This window comes from Dendrobates tinctorius, unplaced genomic scaffold (assembly GCF_039654945.1).
Source record: "Dendrobates tinctorius isolate UK_male_01 unplaced genomic scaffold, ASM3965494v1 ptg000070l, whole genome shotgun sequence".
Lineage (NCBI taxonomy): Eukaryota > Metazoa > Chordata > Amphibia > Anura > Dendrobatidae > Dendrobates > Dendrobates tinctorius.
Genome location: NW_027361738.1, coordinates 93,073,886 through 93,098,228, shown reverse-complemented (window position 1 = coordinate 93,098,228; position 24,343 = coordinate 93,073,886). Strand labels below are relative to the sequence as shown.

Below are 24,343 nucleotides of genomic sequence, written 5' to 3'. Positions count from 1 at the left end.
TCAATAGTGTCATTGTTTCCTTGCTAGACCACACTTAAAGGGGATGGTCAGAATTGGAGTCTGCAGTCATTATATTGGCTGCTGACTTGTGAATCCTCACAGTGTGCATAGTGCACGCTGTCAGGATTTGCCGATATCAGGAGATTTGCATACAGGCAGTCATGTGCCGACTAGTTGTGTACTGCCTTGCTCAATACAAGTGAATTGAGTGAAGCCAAAAACATCTAGTTGGAATGTGGCCGGAAGTATGCAAATCACTTAAGAATCCTGACAGTGCGCACTGTACACGCTGATGATTCATGGGTCACATACAGTAACTGCAGACTTGAGCCCCAAGCCTGGACAATCCCATGATTGGCATCTCTTTGTCACTTTTTAATCACAACTATCATTTATGTGGCATCCGTGCCCAACCTGGTGCATGGCAGCTTTGCCTACAAAAACGAGAGCATTGTGCATGCGCAGGATTTCATGAGTGATTTCTTTGACGTAGCAGAGACACAGAGACGTCGATCCAGCAGAATTGTCGCAGGTATCATCAGTGATATCTTACACATTTGCTTTTTGTTCTTCGCATGGGGGCAATGGCATCACGGATCTACTGCGCATGTGTAGAGCCAGGACCAGACAGTGCATGCGCAAGATTTCACGAGTGATTCTTGTAAATTAGCAGCGGCAGTTCAATGTCAATCTAACATTTAGGCACTAAGAGTGGTGCAGTGAGGCCGGACGATGCGCTAGCCACATATCAGCCCGCCCACATTGCACCGCCAGCTCTATTTACATGGAGTTACAAGTGGATTTTTCTCTGCAATGGAACATCACATTGGGCAGAGGTTATGAGATCATCCACGACTTTGAGTGATGGAAACTTTAGTTGAATATTTCAGTCGGAATCCGAGGCTGCAAGTAATGAAAAAGGAAATCAGGCAAGGGGTGGTTGTTACTCCGGAGGGTCCGCGTTAGGACCAAACTTTTTTTGAAGTCTGTATTAATTCCATTCCGTAGATTATAGTCAGCAGCAATTTGAGGACATTTTTATTTCCATCCCTTGTCAAGAAAAATTGCCGATTCCAAAAAAAGAAGAAAAAAAAATTCCATTTTCGTCTCTAATGGCCCTGTTACGCGTGACATACTTTTTTATTTAATACAGTTAATATATGGCACGAGAAAAAAAAAGATATTCATTATACATTGCAAATGTCAGGTATGTACTTTACAAGAAATATATTTTGCAGGTTCTAATAGACTGGTGTTTCTGACCAGGGAAATGCTTTTTTGCGAGACGGCTAAGGGAAGGCTGACAACTGATATTTAATAAGTGATGAATCCTTGTATTAGTCATAAGGATCTTAAAGAAAAATGTCTCTTAATGCTTGTGAAAAACTTTTTCCGCATCACTAGCCCAAAGGCAACGTGTAACCTTTTTATTACCTAATTAGGGATGTCTATTATCTTTCAACAATGTATCTTAAAGTCACAAGGAAAATGCCACTTTGATAATCACTTTCAATTAGCTTTAAGCTAAGCGGGCGGCTCGTAAAATGTCTTCCTCCTTTAATTTTGAATTAGGAAACACTGTAGACATAATCTTTCCAGAGTGTGTATAATTTAAGGCAGTTTATGCTAAAATAAATCAAAAAAAGTATAATTGTCCTAAGTCTACGACGCAGTTATACAAGAGTGATATCGCTACCAGATCATTAGCAGATTAGACAACTAGTTCATCTTTGGTGGCTTTTCCCGCGAGCTAACCTTTCTCCGTCTTTATCGGTGTCTATTAGATCTATGGCCGAGTGACGGAAAACGTTAAGGTGCTATTTAAGACCTACAAAAAAAAACAAAAAATGGGCCTGGTACGTGGATGATTATTAACATTTAAGCGTTCTACTCAAACAGGATTTGGTTACACTCCTTTATTTCCAACTCTTTAGTTTCAATTTGGGAAATTTTGACAATTTAAATAAAATGTGAAAAGAAAAAATTGAGGTTGGGTTCAGCCTTGAGTTAAGGGTTCGAATCCATCTAAGAAAGGCATGGCACATGCTTCGTATAGATTGTCCCTTCTTAAAAGGGAATCCTCAACCTTTTTTTAGAACTTAACTTTTTATTCTTTGGAATACCCCTTTATCACTCAACCACAAGTAGGTGATAACTACTAGAGCTGACCAATAAAACCCCCACCCATAGCCAGAATGTGGGACTTTTGTCCCATGTTTAAAAGGAGCCATGGTTGAACATACGCACTATAGTTCCATTCAATCTCTACGGGACTGCCCAAGATGCTTGACCACCTTCATTCAAACGGGACAACAGAAGTCCCTTGTTTTGGCAGTTGGGGGGTTAATCAACCTGCAGATCCCCAATAATATAGTAGATATTATCTTCATTTAGAGTTATGGGTACAAATCGGGTCAAGAAAGACGTGATACTCAGTGTTTGCATTGTAGGTAGGTTGTTTCTTCTTGTAAGGGTTTCTTCAACCATAATGAAAACTTAAAGGAGTATTCTATGTAAGAAAATGTTATCCACAGGTAGATGATACCTGCTAGATTGGAGAACTTAGCTCTGACGCCTAACAGCCGCCAAGATAGCCCAACTGAGCCGTGGTCAAATACACGAACTGTTGCTCTATCCACTCTCTAAGAGATTGGTAAAGATGCTCCACTTGCTTCCAACAGGTGACAGAAGTTTCCAATTTCGGCAATTTTAAAGGGGTTTCAGAAGTCAGACTCCCGTCAATCTAGTAGCTGCCATCTTGTAGTAGAGTTCTGGGTTTGAATCTGATTTAAGCAAAACATAGACCTTTGGGTTTGTTGGTTGCCACTTTGTGTGTTTCTTCGGCCATCAAAAAAAAAAAAAAAAGAGTATTCAAGATAAGAAGAAATTATGACTAGAGTTGAGCGAAACGGGTCGAAAAAATTCAAAAGTCGCCGACTTTTGGCAAAGTCGGGTTTCATGAAACGAAACCCGACCCTAGGATGAGGTCGGCCACGAGGTCGGCGACTTACGCGCCAAAGTCGCGTTTCAAAAGTTTGTTTTGCGCTCTTTTTCAGCCAATCAGGATCCACGGACACTGTGGGCAACGTGATGACCTAGGCACGGGTCACCACCATCTTTCAGAAGGGCATGCAAGTGATTGGCTTGCTTTGGTGGGCGTCACAGGGGGTATAAAAGGGCGTGCACGCCGACCGCCATCTTACTTCTGCCGATCTTAGTATAGGGAGAGGTTGCTGCTGATTCTGTAGGGAGAGCGTTAGGCAGGGAAGAAGACAAAAAAACTGCTTCTGCTGCTAGCGATTTGGCCTGCACAACACACAAGTCACTGTGTGTGCAGTGCACGGGGAGGCTATATTGTGGTGTATCAGTGGTGTTGGTTGTTGGGCTGCCTTTTAAGGCTTCCTGACACGCTGGCATTGCTGTTTACCCACTGCTCCGCAAACTGCTTTTTTAAAAGCAATCCAATCTCCCTTATCCTCTAGTCACTTTTGTCACAGCTGTGCCATCGAGCCTGTCACATAGCGCTCAGATATCAGTGGGCCTCACACAATCCACAAGTGTCCAGTGTCCAAAAGTGTGCGCAGAGATTCAAAATCTCCATTATCCTCTCGTCACTTTGGTCACAGGCAGCTGTGCCATCGAGCGTGTCACATAGCGCTCAGATATCAGTGGGCCTCACACAATCCACAAGTGTCCAGTGTCCAAAAGTGTGCGCAGAGATTCAAAATCTCCATTATCCTCTCGTCACTTTGGTCACAGGCAGCTGTGCCATCGAGCGTGTCACATAGCGCTCAGATATCAGTGGGCCTCACACAATCCACAAGTGTCCAGTGTCCAAAAGTATGCGCAGAGATTCAAAATCTCCATTATCCTCTCGTCACTTTGGTCACAGGCAGCTGTGCCATCGAGCGTGTCACATAGCGCTCAGATATCAGTGGGCCTCACACAATCCACAAGTGTCCAGTGTCCAAAAGTGTGCGCAGAGATTCAAAATCTCCTTTATCTTCTCGTCACTTTGGTCACAGGCAGCTGTGCCATCGAGCGTGTCACATAGCGCTCAGATATCAGTGGGCCTCACACAATCCACAAGTGTCCAGTGTCCAAAAGTGTGCGCAGAGATTCAAAATCTCCATTATCCTCTCGTCACTTTGGTCACAGGCAGCTGTGCCATCGAGCGTGTCACATAGCGCTCAGATATCAGTGGGCCTCACACAATCCACAAGTGTCCAGTGTCCAAAAGTGTGCGCAGAGATTCAAAATCTCCATTATCCTCTCGTCACTTTGGTCACAGGCAGCTGTGCCATCGAGCCTGTCACATAACGCTCATATATCAGTGGGCCTCACACAATCCACAAGTGTCCAGTGTCCAAAAGTGTGCGCAGAGATTCAAAATCTCCATTATCCTCTCGTCACTTTGGTCACAGGCAGCTGTGCCATCGAGCCTGTCACATAACGCTCAGATATCAGTGGGCCTCACACAATCCACAAGTGTCCAGTGTCCAAAAGTGTGCGCAGAGATTCAAAATCTCCATTATCCTCTCGTCACTTTGGTCACAGCTGTGCCATCAAGCCTGTCACATAGCGCTCAGATATCAGTGGGCCTCACACAATCCACAAGTGTCCAGTGTCCAAAAGTGTGCGCAGAGATTCAAAATCTCCATTATCCTCTCGTCACTTTTGTCACAGGCAGCTGTGCCATCGAGCCTGTCACATAGCGCTCAGATATCAGTGGGCCTCACACAATCCACAAGTGTCCAGTGTCCAAAAGTGTGCGCAGAGATTCAAAATCTCCATTATCCTCTCGTCACTTTGGTCACAGCTGTGCCATCGAGCCTGTCACATAGCGCTCAGATATCAGTGGGCCTCACACAATCCAAAAGTGTCCACTGTCCACAAGTGTGTGCAGAAATTCTAAATCTCCCCTGTCCTATAGACACCTTGTACCTTGTTTTACATTACTATATAGTTTGTTGGATTTTGTCTACATTTCTACCAAAAATGAGGACGGCTGGTGGAAGAGGCCGTGGAATTGGGCGGGGGTTGGCAGCTGGTAATGATGGTGTTGGTGGTGGATCTGATGGTAGTGGCAAGAGCAAAATAGGACCGAATGCAGGAGGTGCTGACCCTGCGTCATCGTCTGGCTACATAAGGCCTCGAACGCTTAGTTTTCTAGGAGTTGGCAAACCGCTTTTAAAGGCAGAGCATCAGGAAAAAGTTTTGTCTTACATTGCTGACTCAGCCTCCAGCTCTATCGCCTCCTCTTCTGAAGTTGTAAAAAGTAAAAGCACTGAGTCGTCATTGGAGGCTCATGTTCATGAACCACACCTTTCCTTGTGTCCTTCACCCCAACCAAGATTGAAGGATGACGCAGGCCATACTACTGATTACTCCATGGAGCTGTTTTCACATACCATGCCTGGATTATCAAGTGAAATGGTGAATTACCCAGGCCAAGATGAATCTGACATGGAGTGCACTGATGCACAGCCGCTGATGGATGATTCTGCTGGTACATTCACTCAGAGCACTACATTGTCCTCGCAGTGTACAGAGCCAGATTTTGACCCTGATGAGACTCAGGTGCCCCTTCCCGCACACTATACCACCATACACGGTGACACAGAGAAAGGTGCACATGACATAGAAGAGGAGGTGATGGATGACCCTGTTGTTGACCCAGATTGGCATCCATTGGGGGAAGAGGGTGCTGCTTCCAATAGCTCAGATGAGGAGCATCCACAGCAGACATCGACATCGCAACAGCTGTTATCTGGCAGGCCCGGAGCACTCCAAAGACAGGTTCCAAACATCAAAAGAGTTGCTGGACAGCTTGTCCAGAGGGTCAAAAGATCACAGCGTGCTAGGCCGCAAAATGTCTGCCAAAGTAGGTAGAGTGCAGTGTGGCACTTTTTTGAACAAAATCCTCATGATCAGGCCAAGGTTATCTGTAAGAAGTGCGCAAAGACCTTTAGCCGAGGGAAAAATCTGAAAAATTTGAATACCAGTTGCATGCTTAGACATTTAACCAGCATGCACTTGCAAGCGTGGACACAACACCAAACCTCAAGTGCCACATGTGCAACTGATCACAACGAAGGTAGTCAGCAACGCTACATTGTTTCCCCCACTGTAAGCCCACCGGTTAGCACAGCAGCAAATGTTGAGGTGTCGTTGCAAGACCACAGCAGTCAGGGAATCCCACTGTTATATCAACGAAAGACTGATTCTAGGCCATCAGAAAGAACACCAACTCCATCACCATCATCAACCCTCTCTCAGTCCGCCCTGTCCACCGCTACTTCCACCATATGCAGCTCTCAAGTCCAGCTCACCCTCCCAGACACTATGAGTAGGTCAAGAAAGTACTCAGTCTCTCATCCGCGTACACTGGGTTTGAACGCCCACATTGCCAAACTAATCTCGTTTGAGATGATGCCCTTTCGGTTGGTGGAAAGCACAGCTTTCCGCGAACTCATGGCCTATGCAGTACCACGCTATGACCTACCCAGTCGCCACTTCTTCTCTCGCAAAGCCATCCCAGCCCTCCACCATCATGTGATAGACCGCATTGTCCATGCACTCAAGCAGTCAGTGAGCAGAAAGGTGCACCTCACAACTGATGCATGGTCCAGTCGGCATGGCCAGGGCCGTTACGTATCCATCACTGCGCACTGGGTTAATGTGGTGGATGCAGGGTCCACAGGGGACAGCGGTGGTGGGACAGTGCTGCCTAGCCCACGGTATAGGAAACAGTTGGCTGTAGGCGTTCGACCCTCCTCCTCCTCCAGAAGCGAAAGCTCGTCCACAGAGCGCAGTCGTACGAGCACTCCATCTGCAGCTGCCACTGTTGCACCCGATGTGTCCCCCTATCGAGCACCTAGTGGAAAGCGTCAGCAGGCTCTGTTGCAGATGATGTGTTTGGGCGACAGACACACCGCCGAGGTGCTGGCCGAGTACTTGAAGCGACAAACTGAGTCATGGCTGGGCAGTGTACATCTTGAGGCAGGCAAGGTAGTTAGTGATAACGGCCGTAATTTTGTGGCAGCCATAGCCCTTTCAAAACTCAGCCACATACCTTGCTTGGCTCACACCTTGAACCTGGTGGTGCAGTGCTTCCTCAAAAATTATCCGGAGTTAACAGCCCTGCTCCAGAAGGTGCGAAGACTGTGCGCGCACATCCGCCGGTCGCCTGTACACTCCGTTCGTATGCAGAAGCTGCAGCGATTGCTCCACCTTCCCAACCACCGCCTCATTATCGACATTGCAACAAGGTGGAACTCCACCCTGCACATGGTGGAGCGGCTGTGCGAGCAGAGGCAGGCCATAATGCATTTGTGGGAGGATACAGGGCCAGGCACTTTGAGAGCAGACATGGAGTTGACAGGCGTGCAGTGGTCGAAGCTGAAAGACCTTTGTAAAGTCCTTCAGTGTTTTGAGGAATGCACATGGCTGGTAAGCGCAAACGATGCCATCCTAAGCATGAGCATCCCACTTATGCGTCTGCTCATGCAAACTTTGACGCACCTTAAGGAGCAGGCGTCTGCAGCCAATGTTGATGAGGAGGAAGAGGAGGAGGGAATCCTTGATGACATTCAGCCATTGTCTGCTCAGGGACCTCTCCTGGACGAGGTGGAGGAAGAAGAGGAGGAGGATGATGGGGATGATTACTTAGGGGAGGAGGATGCATCTCGTGGGGCAAGTGAAAATGTTGGCGTGGCAAGGTCTGGTACAGGGTTTGTGCGTGACTGGAGGGATGTGGATTTGCCAGAAAGTGCTCCTCCACCCAGCACTCGCAGTGCATCATTGACACCGGGAACATTGGCCCACATGTCAGATTATGCCTTGCGGATCCTAAAAAGGGACCCCCGCATTGCCAAAATGATGAACGATGACGACTACTGGTTGGCCAGCATCCTGGATCCACGCTATAAAGGCAAATTACAAAACATCATGCCACAGGAGAACCTTGACCTAATATTGGCTAATAAACAAGCAACTCTGGTAAATCGGTTGCTTGAGGCATTCCCAGCACACAGCAGCGGTGATGGTTCTCACACGAGCCGTACGGGCCGGGGGCAGCTTGGCAGAGGTGTTCGTGGTGCACACAGCAGAAGTGGCGTTGGAGACAGGGGTTTCATGACAATGTTGTGGACTGATTTTTCAAATACCGCTCACACAACTGGTAATACAGCATCGATGGAAAGTGACAGGAGACAGCAGTTGTCAACTATGGTTACAAACTACTTTTCCTCCCATATCGATGTTCTCCCACACAGGTCATTCCCCTTTGACTATTGGGCCGCTAAACTGGACACCTGGCCTGAATTGGCCCAATATGCCTTACAGGAGCTCGCTTGCCCAGCTGCAAGTGTGCTATCGGAAAGAGTCTTCAGTGCAGCTGGATCAATCCTGACAGAAAAAAGGACCCGTCTGTCAACCCAAAATGTGGATGATCTAACCTTCATTAAAATGAACCACGCATGGGTTTCCAAGGATTTTGTCCCACCTTCCCCTGATGACACATAGGGTGACAGAAAAATGGCTTGCTTTGGTCCACCTCTTCCTGGTACTTCACCTATTTCGCCTTTTGCATCAGCTGAATGTCCAACATCAACATATGCCACTTTCTAAAACTCCCTAACTGTGCTGCCTCCCCCCCCATGGCCGGGGTCACCACCTACCGCACGACACTGTGCGAGTGCCGTTGCCCTGGACAGGTGGGTAGGCCGACTCTTGGGCGCGGGCACTGGCACAGGGTCCCTCATAGTGCAATCAAGTGTCTCTGACGGTGGTGGTGCACACCCGCCGTCAGACACACCGCTGTACTATGAGGGGCCCAGTGCCAGTACCGACGCCCACGAGTGGGCTCCCCTTGCTTGGGCAGGGGCCCAGCATTTGCAATCTTTACCTCTCCCTGCTCCTCCGCTGTGTAATCTGGGCCTTCAAATCCATACTGTGCCTGACACCGTCTGAGCCTGCCTCCTGAGACATATATTTTGAATGTGTACGCTATCCATACATGTTATCCGGGGATACGGTACCCTTTCTAACCTTTGTGCAATCCATACTGTGCCTGACACCGTCTGAGCCTGCCTCCTGAGACATATATTTTGAATGTGTACGCTATCCATACATGTTATCCAGGGATACGGTACCCTTTCTAACCTTTGTGCAATCACGTGCAATCCATCCTGGGCCTGACACCGTCTGAGCCTGCCTCCTGAGACATATATTTTGAATGTGTACGCTATCCATACATGTTATCCGGGGATACGGTACCCTTTCTAACCTTTGTGCAATCACGTGCAATCCATACTGGGCCTAACACCGTCTGAGCCTGCCTCCTGAGACATATATTTTGAATGTGTACGCTATCCATACATGTTATCCGGGGATACGGTACCCTTTCTAACCTTTGTGCAATCACGTGCAATCCATACTGGGCCTGACACCGTCTGAGCCTGCCTCCTGAGACATATATTTTGAATGTGTACGCTATCCATACATGTTATCCAGGGATACGGTACCCTTTCTAACCTTTGTGCAATCACGTGCAATCCATACTGGGCGTGAGAACGGCTGGCGAGCTGTTAAGCAAGCTACAGCACCTGTCCAGACAAGTACAGGGATTCCCTAGCGAGGAGACTTATTTGATTGTTTTCAATGTTGGGACAGCAATTTTTGGGGAGCACTATACTCTGGAGAATGATAGATGGGGCCCACCATACACTGGAACATTCCAAAGGTGGACATCAGACACTGGAGCAGCATTTACAGGGCCCATTATACACTAGAGCATTAGAAATGGGGCCCATTATGTTTGGAGCATTATTTGGGCCCATAAGACAGTGGAGCTTCATCCATGGGGACCAACATATACTGTAGCATTATGTGGAGCTCATCATATACTGTTTCAAACATTATATGGGACCAATGATTCTGTATGGAGAAATAGATGGGCCTCGTCATGAGATGTAAAAAGTGAGGTATTTTTCATTGTACTATACCGCTATTTATCTGCCGTATCGGAGCATGATGAGTTGTGGTATATGTTAAAGGGGCGCTCTTTCGCCCAGGGCACATGAAAACCTGCAGCCAGCCCTCCCCCCCCCCACAACTTTAGCCAAATAACCCCCATTTTTCAGTGCGTAACTTGTATTATGAAGTTAATTATGGTTGACAAGCTTAAGTAAGAAGAATTGATGCTTTTGGCATTCAAATGGGCACTGTAGGTGTGTTTCCTGTCCTCCTCTCACTGCCGACTTTTATTCCCCATTGAGTTACATTGGGTTTCGTGTTTCGGGACGACCCCGACTTTTCCCTATAATCGGACGATCTTGCTCGACCCGACTTTTGGAAAAGTCGGGTTTCACGAAACGAAACGCGACCCTAAAAAACCAAAAGTCGCTCAACTCTAATTATGACCCATCCCCATCTAAATGATGACTGCTCTACTGGACGACTTAATCTGAAACCTCCACCAATAACCAGAATGGTGGACTTCCAATGAAGAAGCCATCAAGCATGTGCGCTGCCGCTCCGTTCATTCTTTATTGGTCTTTCCGAGATGCACGGTCACCACTCCATTCAAACAGACGTCCTATGTTCTGGCAATCGGTGAAGGTCTCAACATTCAGACCTCCACAAATCCAGGAGCTATCCTCTATCCTATAACTTTTTCTTATCAGAGTGGTCCTTAAAGTATATTAGATTAAAGAAAAGGAAGTTCTATTTTTCTTAAAAAGGTGCCATGCTGGCCAATGGACTTTCCCTTCTGCTATAGAAAAAGTTTAGTTCACTCAAGACAAGATTGATTGTTGGCGTCCCACCTGTAACTGAGCACCTGTGGCATATGGGGTATGCCCCTGAGCTGCTGCAATGCCTACTGCTTAATGGGTACCGGGGGATTATTTCTACAACTGGGACTCAACACTAAGAAATCCGTCCATCGAGAAAGATGACTTTTTAATATAGTACTGCCTCTTTGCTTTAGGCCCCAATGGAGACTGAGACTTCAGTATGTTTACAATGTTGTGGGTATCTTCTCTCTGTAATCAGGCCCCTGAATGTAACATAGGTGGTAGTGATCCCAAACACTCATCCAAAAAAATCTTAGGAAACGCACTAGTAGTAATGTTTTGCTTTTCATTTGTTTATGTAGATCAAGATTACTCACAAGAACCAAGCTCCGATGCTGATGGGACCTCCCCCGAGGAACAGCCTCTTCACATCCTTCATCAAAGGAACAATGAGCAGAAGCAAAGAGTGAATGACGTCACACATATGTACATTCAACGGACAGATTGGCCTCTTACCGTGTGTTGCTGGGCTTAATAGCTGTATTTGGAATAATGGGCTTGTTTTTACAGGTTTTTGTTTTTTATTTTTTAATTATTTCAAAGTTAAATTATGATTTTAATTTATTGTAATATTATTTTTATTTTTTTATGTTTGGCATGTGCAGTCAGTATTTCTTTCTCTGAAGCGACATTACTTGCCTGTAATGTTTGCATGCATTGACTTTACTTTTATGCTCCTGGATGCTCGATCAGACCTGCTGTTTCCACATTGCGCACCACAAAAGGAAGAAGCGAAGAGAGACATTTTTTAAGGAAATATTTGGTTTTAGTGGAAAACTGATGAGAACATGCACGCGCGTTTATGATTTATTCTGTAATATCATTTATTTAGAGAACGCCTGTGTCCAAAATGTAATGACCTAATGGTCCATGCACACAACCGAGGTCCAATATGGCGGCTCAGTGTCCATCATTGAGCTCCACATTACACAGCGCAGATTACAGGACCCCCGGTAGAGACTTTTTGCCCCATCCTGTCTAAGTATGCTTCACTAGGAGGACTTTAACTGTGACCTCCTATCATGGGTATTAGTCAAGATGTTATATATCCTGCATTGATCTTTAGCCACATTCTTTACTCCAGAGCTGTATTCATAATTCTACTGGCTGCAGAGTTGAAGCTTCACAGATTTCAGTACCTGTTTATAGCAGAGATTCAGACTCAGTGAAGCAATTGCATGTGGGGAAAAATAGGCAAATGCATCACTGGGGAGTATGTTTTACAACTTGCTTACTGGCTACTTCCAATAACTATCAGAATTGTGAGTACAGCTCTGGAGTGTAACACAGGCTGTAACTGATTAAAATGTTACTCAGGGTCAGTACAGTAAGGAATGGACTGTGTGTACGTTCCAGCAGCAGAATAATGAGTGCAGCTCTGGAGTATAACACAGGGTGTAATTTATAATTGTTACAAGATTGGTTCAAGATAAATAATGTTTTTCAAAAGTGACCTAACTTTTTAACCCCTTTCCTACATCGGGCGTAATAGTACGTTGATGTTGGACTCCCTCTTTTTGCTGTGGGCTCCGGCGGTGAGCCCACATCTTTCCTGGCACATGGTGGCTGTTTTGAACAGCTGAAGTGCCCCGAACTGCCGCGGGTGGAATCGCGATCCACCCGCGGCTATTAACACGTTAAATAATGCTGACAGCGGCATTTAACAAGCGCTTCCGGCAATAACGCCGGAAATCTGCCCACTGGTGACTCACGTCAAGTGATCGCAGGTCACCGGTGGATTGACATGACAATTGGAGGTCTCCTGGAGACCTCTATGGTTGTCACTGCCGGCTTGCTGTGAGCGCCACCCAGTGGTCGGCACTCATAGGTGAAATGATCATCGCCTGTATGTAGCAGAGCCGATCAGGTTATGGCAGCTTCTAGTCTGCTATGGAGACTTTTGAAGCATGGCAAAAGGAAAAAAAAATACTTTTAAAAATATCAAAAAATATAAAAGTTCAAATCTCCCCCCTTTCGCCCCTTTCAAAATAAAACAATAAAAATAAAATCACACATGCACATATTCGGTATCGCCGGGTTCAGAATCGCCCGATCTATCAATAAAAAGGATTAACCCGATCGCTAAACAGCGTAGCGAAAAAAAAGTCACAACGCCAGAATTACGTTTTTTTGGTTGCCGTGACATTGCATTAAAATGCAATAATGGTTGATCAAAAGATGGTATCATTAAAAATGTCAGCTCAGCGGCAAAAAATAAGCCCTCACCTGACCCCAGATCACGAAAAATGGAGCCGCTACGGGTCTCGGAAAATGGTGACTTTTAATTTTCTTTTTAACCCAAGTTTGGATTTTTTTTCATCATTTAGATAAAAAAGAACCTAGACCTGTTTGGTGTCTATGAACTCGTAATGACCTGGAGAATCATAATGTCAGGTCAGTTTTAGCATTTAGTGAACCTAGCAAAAAAGCCAAGCAAAAAACAAGTGTGGGATTGTACTTTTTTTGCAATTTCACCGCACTTGGAAATTTTTTTCCGTTTTCTAGTACACGACATGCTAAAACCAATGGTGTCTTTCGAAAGTACAATTCGTCCCGCAAAAAAAAAAAACAAGCCCTCACATGGCCATAATGACGGAAAAATAAAAAAAGTTATATCTCTGGGAAGAAGGGGAGCGAAAAACTAGAACGCAAAAACTAAAATACTTCCGGGGTTAAGGGGTTAAGTGAAACTTTTGGCGTACCCATCAGTACTAACTGCAGACAAGCAGAAAACGGTCACCCAACTAGAATTGTGAGATTAGAAACTGGAATATCTCTTTAAAAATGATATGTATCCCACACGGCAAATCATGTTCTGATCAGTTTCTTAATGTAGGTCCAATCAATGGCATAGACAAAAATGATTGTATCTACTGTCACCACTAGAGGGAACTTGTGAGCTTACAGCATACTGTTAATATTGAGTTCTATGTTTTAACTGTATGCTGCAAATTCTCCAGCTCCCCCTAGTGGTGGCTGTAGGAAGAAATATATATTTTTTTTTACTAGTTTTGTGTCTGCACAGGATTTAGAGCTCTGCCTTTAAAATTGATGCTCCGACCACTCTAAACTTATGTAATGAAAGTAATGAGCTCAGGATTTGGACCTATTTACTGAAATAGTGGACATGTATTGCAATCCAATCAATCACGTTCTTGACTTATATTTTTATTTATCCGAACATCCTCCATCACAGAAAGGTATACATAAATAATTTGTGAAAAAATCTATACAGTGGCACAAATAACCAATCTGATCTTTAGAAAACACTCACTTAATAAACTGTTTCCCACCAAAGATTTACTGACTGAGACGTTGGAGTAATGGGTTAATGCATAATTAATCAAGGGCATTGAATGAAATTCACAGCTAAAAAAAATAAATATATAACGGCACTTTTGATTATCTTGGCAAGTGCTCAGATTACATTCCTGATGCATTAAGTAAATTTTAAGAAATAGACGTCTGAGGCCGGGTAAGATACCAGCGGCTTTATGTGGATATTAGGGATCAATCTGTAAATTGCTACAGATTTTCATATGCAAAATTTCATATATGTAAATATTTGTAAAGTAATTTAGAGAATATATTTGCAATAGATGCTTATATACCATGGAGAGATTTATAAACCTTTTTTCCCAATGTAGGGTGTTATAGTTGGGTCTGCATGTAAAGAGCAGGCTCAAGGGCTGAGCCCGCACTCCAACGAGTCGTACATCAGAAATCAAACCCGTGCAAAGTTTAATAAAAAAAAAGTTATGGATCTCGAAAAATAGTGAAACAAGGCAATTCTAGAATTGTGTTTTTTCACTGTTTGACTGCACCTGGTGTTTTTTTCTTTTTCATAATGGAAAAATTATCGAGGTCTCTTTCAAAAATACAATTCATCCCACAACAAGCCCTCATATGGGAAAGAGAAAGAAAAGAAAGCCCAAAAACATAAAATTAGCAACGGTGGGTGGGTTTCTAGTGGACTCAGCAAGCTAGGTGATCATTGGGGGTCTCATCACAAGGTCCCCCGGCCATCCTGAGAACTGTCCATGAGACTGCCAGAAATATCACGGCACCTGGCTTTCTGAATCATAACAATATTGCATCTGACAGAAGAGTGATCCAAGTGATCGGCAAACGAGACATCATCCCAATGTATTATTTTTGTCAAGTGCCCTGTGTAAAAAGTGAACCTCATAGCCACAATTTGGGTTATGTCCAGCATGCCCATAACCAATATTTAGACTCATTTTTGGCGAATGGATGATTTCCCGAGAGAAGGTCCAGCCCACTCAATATGAGATGCTTGAACTCTCAAGACTTATGGACATTTGGGGTTTTAGAAGATTGGCTCAATGCTTACAGTTGGTTACTATTGGGTCAATGACGGGCTTGTTGAGCGCGGGTTCAAATGAAGGTTTACAAAATATCCATTTATAGAAATGCATAATTCTTAAAAAAAAAAAAGAGTTTTCAGATACTCGATGGGGTTCTCCTAGATTGCACATCGTTTTGGGTTGGACACCATTAAGTGGTTATCTCAGTGAGTATTGGTGCAGGTTACAGTTCACATAAGTTCTACTTTTGCACTGCATGGTGCTCAAACATCAGTTACCTCCTAAGTTAATCTTTGCATGAGCTGCTCCGAATGAAGACTGTACAACGTTCTTGTTTGGTTGGATCGTGGGGGCAATTATTAAGAATTAAAGTATTTTACCTACTGTTCAAAATATATTTATGGAAGCACCAAGGGGTGCAATTTTTATCATACATCTATCCCTTATCCCCCAAATATTGTGCTACCATTATATAGAAAGTAACTAAATACTAAACATAAGATTGTAATTTATTGAGCCACTGATGATTGGGAACAGAGAGGGCTACCTATTAGCATTTTTAATCTGGAGCCGCCCACGAGGAGCCCTTGTGAATCTGGATCCAAACAAAGTGAGTTAAGTTGTTCAGTACAGTATGTATAGTTGTAGTGACAAGTCGCAGCAGCATGCACCTTTTATAAGACTACTGATTAAAAAAATATTTTCAAGAAGTGGAAACGTTCATCTGCTCGGCATTGCACGTTAATTTATCTTGTATATAAAGCATGTGGGCCTGTATTTGTTTTTGGCTTAGACAATGTCAATTATTCTTGTTGCCGATCCCCTGTATGGAGTATAATATTTTTTTACGAGATGCTTATTATAAATGAATTAATTGCTAACTACTCGTTCTGAAAGTATTACAAATACAATTATGATTTACAATGGGTTAAATGTGCTAAGTTATGGTTTGGTTAAGTAAATAACATTGTTTCTAAAAAGTTGTTGACTTAGATCTTTCCAGACCGTTGGTGGGATCATTAGACATCTCTAGACCTTCTTCTAAGCCAGTTTTCCCCAAATCTGGTCCTCATGAACCACCAACAAGTCATGTTTTCAGCTTTTCTTTAGTATTGCATAGGTAATGGAATTCTTGCCTGTCCTGGTGATGCAATTATCACTTGGGAAATACTAAGGAGATCCTGAAAACATGACCTGTTGGTGGCTCTTGAGGATTGGCGTTGGTGGAACACTGTGCTAAGCTATCAAGATGTTTAAATGACTCGTTTCATAGAAAACCATTTATATTTCCAAGCATTTCATATTTTAAACTTATTTCAAAATGAAATCTTAATTTTCACTTTTACATATTTTCAAAATTTGCTAATGCTTTGAGTCAATAAAGTGTCTTTGACCGAGACCCTTTAAGACTAGTGCTGGGACCATTAAACTTCTTCTAAGCTGTCACGCCATAAATCTGATTTTAGAGGTTTTAGAATCCAGACGTTATAATTCTTAACCTGAGATATAATAAGTCAGAATTGATGAAGCTATACCCAAAGTCCAAGAAATCAAATCCAGTGGAACTCAAGAATGTGAAGTTATTTTTAAGTCCAAATTCAGGACACAGGAAGACAGGCACTTAGATTAAAAACACAAGGCTGTAGAAGTCAGAGTCAAGAAATTTGGATCCTAAGATATTGGAAGCCAGACTGAGGAATCAGAACACAGCCATTGTGAATTAGAACCCAAAATACTAAAATTCAGGTTGTAGGAACTTGAATATGAGATACTTTAAAGATGACCTGTCACTTGGCATTGTTCTCCTAAATCCGGTGCTGTTTTTCTTTTGTTCCTGCTCCTCTCTGTTCCCAAGATATGCCCTCTTTTCCCCTATATGTAAATCTAGTATTTAGACTTGTTATTAGCTAAGTGGGTGTGGTCATCAAATCAGTGGGTGACCTCCTGATGATGGCCACTCCCAGTTAGTTATAAAGCCTAGATTTAAATACAGGGAATAGAGGGCCATATCTCAGGAAGTTGGAGGCCTAGGAACAAACGAAAAACAACGCTGGATTCAAGAGAACGCCGGCATTTACAGCAGACAGAAAAGTTACACATTTATGAAAAGTGAAAGGACCCCTTTAAGTCAAAACCTATAAATCTGATCTTGAAGTACTGGAAATAATATGTCAAACTTCCTTGAGGCAAGAAGATAGAATGTTATCATATATTTCTATGTCATTGCTGGGGTATTAGAGCTCAGTGTCAGAAAGAAATCAGCACAAAGCATTGAACCTTTAAAGAACATTCTGAGGGAAAATGAGAACCTAATGGGTGGTACTGCAACAAAGGATATCACAAAGCCCCAAATAATAATTCTTGGGTAATACTGTATTATTTTTATAGCATGGCTAAAGGAGGTGGGGAAGTCTTCAAAGCGTTCCTCCAAAAAAATACCAGAAAAACACAAAACAATCCTTTGACATGCCCCACCCCAGGGAGGTGTGTTTGCTTTAAGTGAAAAATTCTAGTATTAATAAAAAAAAGTTTTCCAAACCATAATTTTTTCACATTTTCCTCATTTGTAAATTTCTTTTCAATTATTTGCAACACATTTTTATTAAATCAATACAACAGTAATTAATTGAAATAGTAACAGTAGAAGAAATGCCTTAAACACAACAAAAACCCATCAATGCAATTTCCAAAAACTTTTGCAAAAGTTTTAAATGTGACCCTCCTCCCTCCCCCCCTTTGCAAACAGTACATGTCAATCAAGATACTATGAAAATATCCAAAATCAGATTTTCTGCCTTAATCCAAAGACCTACTCTTGTTCAGCTTGACTAAACATATCTATGTATATTTGATTCTATAGACTGAAATATCGGTATATTTCCTGCCACTAAGTGAAATGTGACGGTGGAGTTGTAGAAGTCGTTAATTTTGCAACCACTTGATACATTTTGCACGTTTTGAATTTATTGTAAATGTTTACAAAGCACATAAATTAAGGGAACATACCAGAGAAAAACGGATACACTGTGTTATGCCTAGTGCTCTGCAGGGGCGGAGTCATTTATTTTGTGTTTTATGTGCTCTGCCCCTGAGGTCTTGGACCAGACACAATATCTTCATTTTTCCCTGGATTGTTCCTTTATAACAAAGTCTTGAGAAAAAGCAAGGTAAATTTAGTTTTACCTTCTCTTTGCTGTGCATTATATGAAATATATGAAATGAGCATTCCACCTATTGTAATAATGACGTTTATAACCTATATCTTAATATATGTGTATGCAATGTTTGTTACTTGCTGTCGATATTATTTTTTTAATGATGCAATATATTGAAGCAGTTGTCTTTTGTCACAATTGTACATGTGATTGATAGAAAAAAAAAATATGGAAAATGACTGTCATGTACATGGCGATTAGTACACTGAATTTCTTTGTGCAGGCGTGATATCTAATTAGCTATCTATATACACTGTTAATTCTCAGAACGGTCCAAAAAAATGAATTGGGTTATAAGATGTATTGGTTTTTTGGGGTGGATGTACACAATGGCCGGAGTAAACACCCCCTCGTTCTCCAACTGTTCTTAATAAAGTTCCCATTAAAAGGTCCTCCTCTAAGGTTCTACCTAGCGTTTCTGCTCTTTTCTTGAAAGAATTTCAGAACTTGAGAGCCAAGGCAAGCCCAGATGCCTTGGACAACCGCTAACCAACAATTCTGTTGATCAAAGAAGGTCGCTCAGGATCACCAGTAACTAACCCATCGTAAAGGTTTATTTCCATCTTTAGAAGTTATCAACTAATCAATGGATAAGCGATAACTTGCTGATTATTGGGACCACCAATGATCCCAAGAACTTGGCTCTGTCGAGTTCCATGTAAACAGAGTTATAACTCAACAACTCAACATAGTCATCACAGCTCCATTCATATTCCCAAAAATGGTGGAGAACTGGGCTTGACTTTCTCCGGCAGTCCGATAGAGAATAAATGGAGGTTGGTGAGCACTCTTGGCCACCACTCCATTGGCCACCATTCCCCAACCGATCAGCAAGATATCATCTATCCTACATATGGGAACAATAATTTAATGAGAGGCCATCAACATCTATTCCTGGAAAGTCACGTAAAGAAACTTTAGGACACCCATATATGATCTTGTACGTCCACCACGATGGTTTTCATTTTGAAACATCTCTAATTTGATTCTCTGGTTCAGTTAATGTTCTACTAAAGTTGAACAGTTTTGCAAATTCTTTAACAGTCTTGTATCTAATTTGTACTTGTCTTGTAAGAGAACCTGCCTAACGAGATATGTAACAGAGGCTGGAGAAACGTCTGAGATGGTTTAGTGACTCCTGCATTGAGCAGGGGGATGGACACGATGACCCTGGAGGTTCCGTCACACTCTAACATTCTTGTATTCTATGATAAATCCTCATTTATGTCAAAAAGAACCAGAGAGAGAGCTCTTCTGCCTCAGTGTCGCTATTGCAACAATTACTGATATTTGGGCAGTCCTAAATTATTAATTTGATACTTTCTTAATCAATACCTTCTACATGAATGTCCACATATTTTCTCGGTAAGGTGAGAGGACATTTATTACAGTGGGGATTTGGATCCACAAACTGTTACTATGATAAGACTGGATAACCAGAACACACAATATGAAGTTCTCCATTAAAGGGGTTGTCCAGGCGGGCTCAAGTCATCAGTCACTCTATGTAACTGCAAACTTGTGAATCTTCACTTCGTGCAGTGTGCACACTGTCAGGATTCTCTGATGCAGGCACAGGATAGCAGGTGAGCGTGTGCCCAAAATTATGCGATTTACACACATGCAGTCACGTGCAGACTAGATGTGCGCAGCCTTGCTGGATACGTCTAGTTGGAATGTGTCCAGAAGTAGGCACAATTGCGGGTGCAATATTGGACATCATGACAAGTGGAGATCTTGTACGTCAGTGAGAAAAGTGGACAGAATATATCTGTGAATGGAGAGCAGGAAAAGATTGGTACAAGAACACTTTTCTAGACGTTTAAATAGTACAAATTTGAAAAGGAAATTTTAAAAATTCAAAAAGTTTTAAAATGAAAACCATTAATAACAAAAAAAAAACAGAAAAATTGGACTAGAAGAAGTGGAACTGTATTTGCACGGGTGGAGAATATAATCTGCTACTTCAGTATTTCAGCAACGAGCAAGTTGCACTGGGAAAGTTTGTAGCATGACGGTAAATTGCTGTCATTGTAGACACACGTTACTGATCACCGACAAGGTCCTGAGAGCAGAAGAGAGCTGACCGGAGATGAAGCCACACGGCTTGTGCCTCACTGATTGTCCAGACGTCCTGAAAGTGTGAACTTTGTATGTTATTTTTGCTTATTTTATTGTTACAATTGAAAATTAAATTCTGCACTTTCAAGGATCCGTGTGTGCTGATTATTTTATAGACATGGATTTGTTTGGAACAAATAGAAATTTGCAACACAAATATGAGCAGAGATGAGCGAATCTCCGCACTATTACCTACAATGTGAATGTAAATGAAATCTCTGTAAAACTAATCAGTGCGACTTGTATGACATCGGCGTAACTCAATATTAACCCCTTCACTACCAAGGGTGGTTTGCACGTTAACTCCCGGGCCAATTTTTACAATTCTGACCACTGTCCCTTTATGAGGTCATAACTCTGGAACGCTTCCATGGATCCCGGTGATTCTGACACTGTTTTCTCGTGACATATTGTACTTCATGTTAGTGGTAAAATTTCATTCATATAACTTGCGTTTATTTGTGAGAAAAACGGAAATTTGGCGAAAATTTTGAAAATTCCGCAATTTTCCAACTTTGAATTTTTATGCCCTTAAATCACAGAGATATGGCACACAAAAAAGTTAATAAGTAACATTTCCCACATGTTTACTTTACATCAGCACAATTTTGGAACTAAAATTTTTATTTGTTAGTAAGATATAAGGGTTAAAAGTTGACCAGCGATCTCTCATTTTTGCAACACCATTTTATTTTTACGGACCACATCACATTTGAAGCCACTTTGAGGGGTCTATATGATAGAAAATACCCAAAAGTGACACCATTCTAAAAACTGCACCCTTCAAGGTGCTTAAAACCACATTCAAGGAGTTTATTAACCCTTCAGGTGCGTCACAGGAATTTTTTGAATATTTAAAAAAAATTAACATTTAACTTTTTTTCACAAAAAAAATTAATTCAACTTCAATTTTTTTTATTTTACCAAGTGTAACAGGAGAAATTGGACTGCAAAAATTATTGTGCAATTTGTCCTGAGTACGCTGATACCTGATATGTGGGGGGGAACCACTGTTTTGGCGCATGGCAGAGCTCAGAAGGGAAGGAGCGCCGTTTGACTTTTTCAATGCAAAATTGGCTGGAATTCTGATCGGACGCCATGTCGCGTTTGGAGAGCCCCTGATGTACCTAAACAGTGGAAACCCCCCACAAGTGACCCCATTTTTGAAACTAGACCCCCTAAGGAACTTATCTAGATATGTGGTGAGAATTTTGAACCCACAAGGGCTTCACAGAAGTTTATAATGTACAGCGGTACAATTAAAAAATCATATTTTTTCCACAAAATGATCTTTTCACCCCCAATTTTTATTTTCCCAAGGGTAACAGGACCCTAAAAGTTATTGCGCAATTTGTCCTGAGTACGCTGATACCCCACATGTGGGTGTAAATGACTATTTGGGCGCATGGCAGAGCTCGGAATGCAAGCAGCGCCATTTGACTTTTTTGGCTGGAATTGAGATCGGACACCATGTCGCGTTTGGAAAGCCCCTGATGTACCAAAACAGTGGAAACCCCCCACAATTGACACCATTTTGGAAACTAGACCCCCCAAGGAACTTATCTAGATGTGTGGTGAGAACTTTGAACCCCCAAGTGCTTCACAGAAGTTTATAACGCTCAGGCGTGAAAATAAAAAAAAAATTTTTTTCCACAAAAATGATATTTTTGCCCCCAAATTTTTATTTTCCTAAGGGCAACAGGAAATAGGACCCCAAAAGTTGTTTTGCAAATTGTCCTGAGTAGGCTGATACCCCATATGAGGGGGTAAAACACTGTTTGGGTGCATGGCAGAGCTTGGAAGGGAAGGAGCACCATTTGACTTTTTCAACGCAGAATTGGCTGGAATTGAGATCAGACGCCATGTTGCGTTTGGAGAGCACCTGGTGTGCCCAAACAGTGGAAACCCCCAATTCTAACCCTAACCCTAACCCTAACCCTAGCCCTAACCCTAGCCCTAACCCTAACCCTAGCCCTAACCCTAATGGGAAAATGGAAATAAATACATTTTTTTAATTTTATTATTTTTCCCTAACTAAGGGGTGATAACGGGGGGTTTGATCTACTATTTATGGCGGTTTTTATGTTTGGCGGCTGTTGCACGCTAAAAGACGCTTTTTATTGTAAAAATAGTTTTTGCAATTTTTCTATATTTTGACCCACTGAGTCATGTGAGGTCTTATTTTTTGCGGGACGAGTTGACACTTTCATTGGTATCATGTTCGGGCATGTGACTTTTTTGATCGCTTTTATTTCGTTTTTTGGGACGCAGAATTTACAAAAACCAGCGTTTCATGAATTTCTTTTGGGTGGTGCGTTTACGCCGTTCCGGGTGCGGTAAAATTTATAAGGCGGTTTTATTCTTCGGGTCAGTACGGTTACAGCGATACCTCATTTAGGTCGTTTTTTCATGTTTTGGCGCTTTTATGCAATGAAAACAATTTTATATAAAAAATAATTATTTTTGCATCGCTATATTCTGCGAGCTATAACTTTTTTATTTTTTTGCTGATGATGCTATATGGCAGCTCGTTTTTTGCAGGACAAGATGACATTTTCAGTGGTACCATGGATATTTATATGCGTCTTTTTGATCGCGCGTTATTGCACTTTTTGTTCGGCGGTATGATAATAAATCATTATTTTTTGCTTCGTTTTTTATTTTTATTTTTTAAGGGGTTCGCTTAAGGGGTTACCTATTGGGACAGTTTTATAGGGCGGGTCGTTACGAATGCGGCGATACCAAATATGTGTACTTTTATTGTTTTGTTTTTTTTTATTTCCAAAAAATGAATTTATTGGGGAATATTTTTTTGAATTTATTTAGCGATTTTTTTTAAAATTATTTTTACACTTTTTTTTTATTTTTTTTTACGTTATTACAATGTCCCAGGGGGGACATAACTGTCCTGTGACAGATCGCTGATCTGTCACATCACAGATCACTGTGACAGATCAGCGATCTGTCACAGGCACTGCACAGGCTTCCTCCAGGCCCCCGTCGCCATCTTGGATTCGGGGGCCTGCAGGAAAGGAGCCCCCCGCAGCAGCGCTGCACATTGCGCTGCCGTGGGGGGCTCAGGGAAGCACGGAGGGAGCCCCCTCCCTGCCGATGCTTCCCTTTAACCCCCGGTACACCGCGATCATGTTTGATCGCGGTGTGCAAGGGGTTAACGTGTCGGGGGCGGTCCGTGACCGCCCCTGACACATTGTGCCGGGTGTCAGCTATGATAATCAGCTGACACCCGGCCGCGATCAGCGGCGCTCACCACGTGGGCGCTGCTGATCGCGATGATGTAATATTCTGTCCATGGTAATTAGGTCCATGGTCACATGGACGGAATATTACGTCAATTGTAGGTAAGGGGTTAATGTACATTACAGGGACATGGGATGTAAGAAAGTTGTTGTATTCTTGTATATAAAGTAAAGTATTATAGTAGTTATATTCTTGTACATAGGGGCAGTATTATAGTAGTTATATTCTTGTACATTGGGGGCAGTATTATAGCAGTTATATTCTTGTATATAGGGGCAGTATTATAGTAGTTATATTCATGTACATAGGGGAAGTATTATAGTAGTTATATTCTTGTACATAGGGAGCAGTATTATAGTAGTTATATTCTTGTACATAGGGGCAGTATTATAGTAGTTATATTCTTGTACATAGGGAACAGTATTATAGTAGTTATATTCTTGTACATAGGGGCAGTATTATAGTAGTTATATTCTTGTACATAGGGAGCAGTATTATAGTAGTTATATTCTTGTACATAGGGGCAGTATTATAGTAGTTATATTCTTGTACATTGGGGGCA

The 24,343-nt window shown here is 42.5% G+C and overlaps 1 protein-coding gene across 1 annotated transcript in view; it reads left to right on the top strand.

Moving 5' to 3' along the window:
* The window catches only part of DGKB (diacylglycerol kinase beta), a 738,755-nt gene extending 718,141 nt beyond the window's left edge, over positions 1-20,614 (top strand). Inside the window, exon 25 of the mRNA XM_073582131.1 lies at positions 11,162-20,614. Within this exon, the coding sequence (XP_073438232.1) occupies positions 11,162-11,269 (108 nt within the window). The 3' untranslated portion in view covers positions 11,270-20,614. The remainder of the gene's footprint in view (positions 1-11,161) is intronic.
* The last annotated feature ends 3,729 nt before the right edge of the window (positions 20,615-24,343 follow it).